Raw genomic sequence first — 7,690 nt, 5'->3', positions numbered from 1 at the left:
GCCTGGACAAGTCGCTGCCCTTTCTTGACAAGGTTTTTCAGAAGTGGCTTGCCATTGCCTCTTTTCTAGGTGGCTTTGTGCCTAAGGCAGAACTATAACTCCCAGTCTTGCAGTTTCTAGTCTGATGACTTAGCCATTGCATCAATCTGGCTTTCACAGTTTTAATTTACTTTAGTTGGAATTAATATGCATCTAAATATCAGTACGTTTGCAGGATATTATGAAACTATCTACCACACATTTGAATACATTCTTGATGGCATTTGGATGCTTGTGTCCATTACCCAGTATATAAAGAAGGAATTTCATCCAAATAAAGTTTTTAACATGATTCTTAGTAATGTTTATGTGAATTATGATAATTATGTACCTGGGGATGAAAACATGCTAAAGATTTAGTAGATCTGTTCCGTCTTTTCTATTCATCTCTATCACTTTTGTAATGGTTTGGCAAGATCACAGTGGACAAAAGTAATTTCTTCAGATGGTGGTTTTAAAATTTCTACCTACACATATTAGATGTGTGAAATTCTTGTATGTTCTTAAGATTAGAAGTATCTATGCATGAGTCTTTTGCACTCTTTTTGTTTCTGTATAAATATGATTATGGGAGTTCTCATTATTATCTTGAGAAGCATAATCTGGATGGACAGAAAATTTTACAAAAAACATCAATGCAAATGGTTGGAACTCAAGTACCTCTTCTTCTCCAACACAACCATAAAGGAGACCTCATGTACTCCTCTGAATAGGTTAGGAATGACAGCTGATGAGTCTGGGATTTTTGCTGCTGGCTACAAGGAAAAGAAAATCATTGCAGAATCATTTCTTATTCAGAACTGTCTGTTATCCATAAAGTATAAAAGGACATAGAATTCCACACACAAAAAATTTAAAAAGGAATTTCGGTGTGTACTATGAGGATTTTCTCTTGAGCCCAGTTCCCTGCAGTACTCTAAAAGCCACTGAAAATCTACCAGACAGAGGAAAAAAGCTTCATAATGATTCATTAAGATATAGGCATGATCATAATTCTGGTCTAGCAGCCCTGGTGTCTAGTAGCCATTCTGGTCTAGGAGCCTTGGTGGCACAGTAGTTAGAATGCAGTATTGCAGGCTAACTCTTCCCACAGTCTGGAGTTTGATCCTGACTCGTTCAAAGTTGACTCAACCTTCCATCCTTCTGAGGTTGGTAAAATGAGGGCCCAGATTGTTGGGGACAATATGCTGACATTGTAAACCATTCAGAGAATACTGGAAAATACTATGGAGCGGTATATAAGTCTAAGTGCTATTGTTAGCATGTTTCACCAAATAACAGTATTTTGGCAATGGAGCAATATATGTATTCCCATAAGATCCCTTATATGTATTGGTCAAGGTAATGCTGCATTGTTGCAAGAATTGCATCTGCTGAAGAACAGTTATCATAGGAGTGTCCAATTCTCATAAACAGTTAAATTGATGACAAAGTACAATATTGAACAAGAGATGTGCACTCAGGCTGCTACTTCAGAAAAATGTCTGATTGAAGCTACTATCACTACTACTACTACCGTGTTTCCCTGAAAATAAGACCCTGTCTTATATTTTTTTGAACCTTGAAATAAGCGCTTGGCCTTATTGCCATGCGCTCAAAAGCCCGATTGGGCTTATTATCAGAGAATGTTTTATTTTGAGAGAAACAGGGTAGTATTCTTCATGAGATGCCACTGCTGGCTTTTGGGAACTGGAATTTGGGTCCTGCTTTCAAGTTTATTATTTATTTATTTATTTATCGGACTTATATGCCGCCCTTTCTCCACAAGGACTCAGGGCTGCTGACAGCAATAAGCAGCAAGTCCAAATTAAAATTCAAACAATAAAAGAATCTAAAATTCCCATTAAAACCCCTTCAGTCCAGGCCAGCCTGGCGAAACAACCATGTTTTAAGGTCACGGCAAAAAAAGCGAAGGTCGGGGACCACCCAGAGCTCCAAGGGGAGCCGATTCCAGAGGGTAGGTGCGCCTACAGAGAAGGCTCGCTCTCTAGGGGCTGTCAGCCGACATTGCTTGGCCGACGGAACCCCAAGTAGGCCCTCTCTGTGTGAGTGCACTGGGTGATGGAGCTGTTGCTGGCTGCAGGTGATCCGCCAGATACCCCGGGCCTAAGCCATGTAGGGCTTTATAGGTAATCACCAACACCTTGAACCTTACCCAGAGGGCAACCGGTAGCCAGTGCAGGTCACGCAGGAGGGGTGTGACATGGGAGCATCAGGACACTCCCATCACTACCCGCGCGGCCGCATTCTGCACCAGCTGAAGCCTCCGAGTGGTTTTCAAGGGCAGCTCCATGTAGAGAGCATTGCAATAGTCGATCTGGGAGGTGACGAATGCATGGGTGACCATGCGTAACGCATCTTGGTCCAGGTAGGGGCGCAACTGGCACACCAGACGAATCTGGGCAAATGCCCCCCTGGTCACGGTCGTGACATGGTCTTCTAAGGTCAACCGTGCATCCAGGAGGACGCCTAAGTTGCACGCCCTATCCACAGGGGGCAACACCTCTCCCCCTATGACCAAAGATGGAATATTCCCTTGGAACCGAGACGCTGGTATCCACAGCCACTCTGTCTTGGCAGGGTTGAGTCGCAGCCTGTTCCTCCCCATCCAGAGCCGCACCGCCTCCAGGCATCGGGACATCATGTCGAGGGCATCACTGGGCTGATTCGGGGTGGATATAAAACCCCAAAACCACGGATGATCTCCCCCAGCGGCTTCATATAGATGTTAAACAGCAGTTTAATGACAAAGACATTCATTTTCTTCTCTTCCATGTCTGGTGCTTAAGTTTGTGAACTGCTTTGTAAGGCCAATATTTCTGTATAAAACTACCCTAAAATATAAACTGTTCTCTACAATTGCTAAAACTAGACAAAGGGAACCTATTTTGAACAACGGAATCCAAAGCTTTACTTATTCATTTATTTATTGAGGAAGATGATCCAAAGCTACCTATGTGTATGGGCAAAGCACAGTGTATGACCCTCAAATGGATCTTAAAACGACTACACTCAATTGAACAGTCCCGCGGTAGCGCCGCAAATCCACATCGGTATCCCCATAGTTTAGGAATGCTAACTTAATCTCGTACAGGCCCCACGGTGCCACGTTTAAGGCGCCTTTAAACCCTTGCCTTTTTAAGGCAAATGACTGTCCTGTCGCCGGGCTCCATGTCGCCCGCTCGGTGGTCTGGGACTCCTCCGGCTGCCGCTGGGGGGGGCCGGAGCTGCGCCGGAGGAGCCGGGCGGGGCAGCCAAGCCGCCTTCGCCACCGCCTCCTCCCGCCCACAGCCATGGCCGACGTGGAGGACGGAGACGAGCCCGGCATTTCTACTTCTCACTCGGGTTCTTCCGGTGCCAAAGCTGGCGGCGCCGACAAAATGTTCTCGCTGAAGAAGTGGAACGCCGTGGCCATGTGGAGCTGGGACGTCGAGTGCGACACCTGCGCCATCTGCCGGGTGCAGGTCATGGGTAAGCGGGGTGGCGGCAGGCAGGCTCGGTCGGAAAAGAAGGCCTCATCTCCGCTACCTCCCCGCCCCGCTCTTTCTCCTGGGACGGGAATGGGCCGCGCCGGGCCAAGACCTCCTCCTCCACCTTCCCCGGTAGTCTTCCGTGGTTTTGGAGTCGACGAAAGAGCGGCCCTTCGCGGATGCCGAGTGGCATTAATGGAGGAGGCCCTCGGACCCGCAGCCTTAGTTCAAAGGAGTCGGTGGGGGAATCTCTCCTTCCCGGATTGTCTTCTTTAGGGAGCGCTTCTTTTTGCTGTACTCCCTCGTCCTTTTCCCCGCTCTCCTCGATTTAGTGCAACTGGGAGAAAGGCTACGTTAAGGTTAAGGTTACGTCATGCCTTCTTAAATCATTTTGTGGGTTGTATAAAATGAGATATTTCGGGGTGGGAAGTCTTTATTTCCTATCCAACATAACAGCAGGTTCCTGCGTTCAAGGGGTAGCTAAGAAACATTGTAACTCAAATGATACCAATCCCCACCTCTTTTAAAAAATATATCGAAGTACTGAGGTATCCTTCATAGGTACTGTATTTGAATGGATGTTTAGTAAGCCCCTGATAGAGGCATTTTCAGGAAGCCCACATTCATGTAATTAACTCATGTAACAAAACGCTTTTAGAGGTGTTCTATAGGGTATATAATCCGCAGTAAATCTGCGTATAAAATGAACAAGTGTTGTGATTAAGGTGGTATGTAAAAATAATGAAGGTAGGCATCAAATACATTTTTTAACACACAGCAGCTGAAATTGTAGAATTCATAGCTGCAGTGCTCAATTCATGTAGACCAAACTGGATCTGACTTGCTGCATGTATTTTCATGTATTCCTCATGTGGATGTGTAAACTTTTTCTATTCCCATAAAAGTATAAGAAGATGGTAGTAATATGATTTGAGCACATAGCTATGTTTGCACTACACTTCAAACTATGCTGTGAGGATCCAATTTGTATGATTAGTTTATGGCTCAAACATTGATTAATTCAGTAAATTGCAAATCAGTTAAATATTGGTAGGGGTGTTGTGTGAATTTATGTGTACTGAGTAATTCAAACAGCTAGGTCTTTGACTGGTCAGAGTACAATGTGAGAGGTAGTTATTTGTTTTCACTAATATGCTGATCTTTCAGTAATGTCAAAAAATATTCAAATTATATACATGATTGACACTGTTCAATTTCATTGTAGGAGAAAAGCTGTGTTAATCTATAGTAACCCTTTTCCAAGTCTTATTAAAAACCACATACTTTTGTATCCTGGAAGTGACTGCAGCTCACAAAATATATGCCTTTTAATAGAATTTAGAGAAGGCTTATTGCTTGGATCATACAAATCAATACTCCAGTGTCAAAAGTCACATTTTGTGTCTTTAGGATGAATTTAGGTAATCCAAAATGTATGGTTTCCCTGCATAATTAATCTTGTTATGTATTTGTGTACAGCACAGGGGTATGTATTGCTCCAATATATTTAATGCATGGCACTTTGGGAAGTAATACCAAATATCACTTCGTATATACCAAAAATTTGTATAAAATATTAGTAGGCACATAGTATATTTCTCTTTATTTTTACTTGGGATTATAAAGAAAGGAAGGCCATATACGTTAGCTTTAATTTTATATTATCTTGTAAGTGCCCTAACTTGATCATTCATAAATCTTTAGTAACACAGCACATCCTATTAAAAAGAGAATTATGCTATGTCATTTTTGAGGCATAAAGGACATGCAGCTTATCAAATATCCATTTTTTTCTTTGTACAAATTATACTAGTTTGTAATATGTTATTCTAAATTATGATATACTAGATATTATATAATTTATATATTAGTTTATATATAATTATGCTAGTTTTTAAAAGCTATCTGCAATTTAGTTGAACGAAGTAAACATAGGTAACATAACATAGATGAAGCTGAATGAATAGAAGGGCATGATTTAGAGTGAATTAGGATACTTCATAATATGGTCTGCATATTCTGTAAACATTACTAATATTGCATCGAAAACATAACAGTCTTGCTCTTGTTTACATCTAGATGCCTGTCTTAGATGCCAAGCTGAAAACAAACAAGAAGATTGTGTTGGTATGTTTTTGGGTACTTTCTGTTGTTATTCACTAAAAGGCTCTATCTTAGTGGTAAGGGGTTTAAAACTTCAACTAAATGTCTTATTTAGTAAAGTGTCTCTTGAATATATTGTATAAAACACTTAGAATTATTAGGTTAAACTATATTGATACAAAGCTAGTTGTATTGGTATTTAATTAGGAAAATAACAGTTGCTACTTCTTTCCCTATATCTCTCTCTGGTTTTTAAAACAGAAACAGTTGCTACTTCTTTCCCTATATCTCTTTCTGGTTTTTAAAACGTTTTGATGAAACAGTTAAGCATCATTTTAAATTAAAGAGAATCATTTGACTTCATAACTTATTTTCTATGTCTGAAGGAAGTTTCAGAATTTGGAGAGGATGTTTATATTGAAAGATAACTTCGAAATCATTTACCGTATGTGAGGAAGACCAAAAAATGCATGGTGCTCTTGCCCTTTCTCCCATACTTCCTGTGTTAATGGAGAAATTATTTACCAATGCTACAATCTTATCCAGAAGTGGAAACCCTAATTGTGATTGTAACTGTTGTCCATACATATTTTTCTAATAACTAAAGCATCAGGTTTTGATGCTTCCATTTTATCCTTTCCAAATGATACCTGACACCTTCACTATTAAGAAGAAAAGTCATGATTTAAAATAAAATCTAGAGTTAATAATCAAGATGTGTTTAAACAATGAATGACTTATTTAATTAGTTAGAATTTTCTTTAAACAAACCATTGATACTTTATAAGAAGCCAAGAATCTGAAAAAAAAGAAAAGAATGTAATCATGGTTTGTTCTTTGTTCTAATCATAGAGAAAGGAGCAAAAAAGGTGAATGCTGAAGTCCATGAAGGTTTAGGGGCACTATGTATGCAGTTCATAATAACTGCTGAAATATATTAATTGTACTTTACTGTAGGATATGCAGGAATAGGAAAAGTACTGCTTGACAGCTCTACTCTTAAAAATGTACACTATTTTTTTTTTAATTTAGGAATGTATAATATTAACTGCAGGGTTTACACTTTGAATTACATATTGTCATAAATGATTTCTGCTGTCTCAAGTTGCTTTTCTTTTTCTTTTAGTGGTCTGGGGAGAGTGTAATCATTCGTTCCACAATTGCTGCATGTCACTGTGGGTGAAACAGAACAACCGTTGTCCCCTCTGCCAGCAGGACTGGGTAGTCCAAAGAATAGGCAAATAACATGGTTTTCAGCTATTGCACCAAAATTGTTTGAAATGATATACAACTAGTGGTATACTTTCTCTATGAAGGAAGTCACAGTGTGGCGAATTCCATCATATTTATTTATGTCTACACAGGGACTTGGGTTTGAATTTTTTGTATAAGTTTACTGGTTTTTTGGTCTTTAAAAATCTTCCATCAGGAACTTAGCTGCAGTATTTAAGAATATATGTAAATATTTAATATGAACACTTCATTTATTTGGGAATTATTTAGGGCTTATAAGTCTATGGTTAGTAATATGAGTAACTTCAGCCTGAAATGTTGTTTTTTTTTCAAAATGAAGTTATTAGTTAATAAATGAGGTGCATTTTTTTATTTTTGGTTTTATCATTATTTAGGTATTGATTAATGCTTGTTATTATAGTGCTTTAAGTTGAAATTGAATTAGCTGCCTTTTCAAATATGTACTTTCTTCACACTCAATTAAACCTTTTATCCTTGTGATATGTGTAAGTTGTTTGTCCATATAAGATAATGTATTTAAAATATTAATAGTTCATATTAAAAAGTTTGAACTTGGAAACGTAAACTAGTAACTAGGAAATTATACATTTATCTGTTTCATTTAATGTTGGGGTTGTTTCTCTGGTAGATGTTGGCAGAATTTGTCAAAAGACAACATGCTTGGATTGAAGCATCTAGGGTTAGGCTGTACATTTGAAAATTGTGCTTTCACAGCACCTATAAGATCAATAAAAAAATATAGTTATTGCTTTCAGACAAATCTCATCTCCATACAACAACAGAAGAAAAAGGAAAACAAGAAACTAAAATTAAGAAACAAGTTC

General features: G+C 39.1%; 1 protein-coding gene across 2 annotated transcripts; it reads left to right on the top strand.

The window, feature by feature from the left end:
* Nucleotides 1-3,254: 3,254 nt before the first annotated feature.
* Nucleotides 3,255-7,346, top strand: RNF7 (ring finger protein 7). Of its 2 annotated transcripts, none has more exons than XM_034439321.3 (3): nucleotides 3,255-3,510; nucleotides 5,589-5,636; nucleotides 6,739-7,346. In XM_034439321.3, the coding sequence occupies exons 1-3, from the start codon at nucleotides 3,333-3,335 to the stop codon at nucleotides 6,855-6,857; spliced, it is 345 nt and encodes a 114-aa protein (XP_034295212.1). In that variant the 5' UTR covers nucleotides 3,255-3,332; the 3' UTR covers nucleotides 6,858-7,346. The 2 variants fall into 2 exon arrangements, with proteins under 2 accessions (XP_034295212.1, XP_034295213.1); XM_034439322.3 differs by having other exon boundaries at nucleotides 3,266-3,503.
* The last annotated feature ends 344 nt before the right edge of the window (nucleotides 7,347-7,690 follow it).

The sequence above is a fragment of the Pantherophis guttatus genome, chromosome 6, assembly GCF_059756535.1.
Source record: "Pantherophis guttatus breed Tessera chromosome 6, ASM5975653v1, whole genome shotgun sequence".
Lineage (NCBI taxonomy): Eukaryota > Metazoa > Chordata > Lepidosauria > Squamata > Colubridae > Pantherophis > Pantherophis guttatus.
Note: the sequence above shows the minus strand (reverse complement) of the source record. Positions and strands in the feature narration are given on the sequence as shown.

What these genes read in the sequence shown, in the direction of transcription:
- RNF7 (XM_034439321.3), top strand. Translation starts at nt 3,333, where the DNA reads ATGGCCGACGTGGAGGACGGAGACGAGCCCGGCATTTCTACTTCTCAC. An exon ending in CTGCCGGGTGCAGGTCATGG is followed by an intron (nt 3,511 to 5,588) that starts GTAAGCGGGGTG and finishes GTTTACATCTAG; the next exon opens with ATGCCTGTCTTAGATGCCAA. An exon ending in CAAACAAGAAGATTGTGTTG is followed by an intron (nt 5,637 to 6,738) that starts GTATGTTTTTGG and finishes TTTTTCTTTTAG; the next exon opens with TGGTCTGGGGAGAGTGTAAT.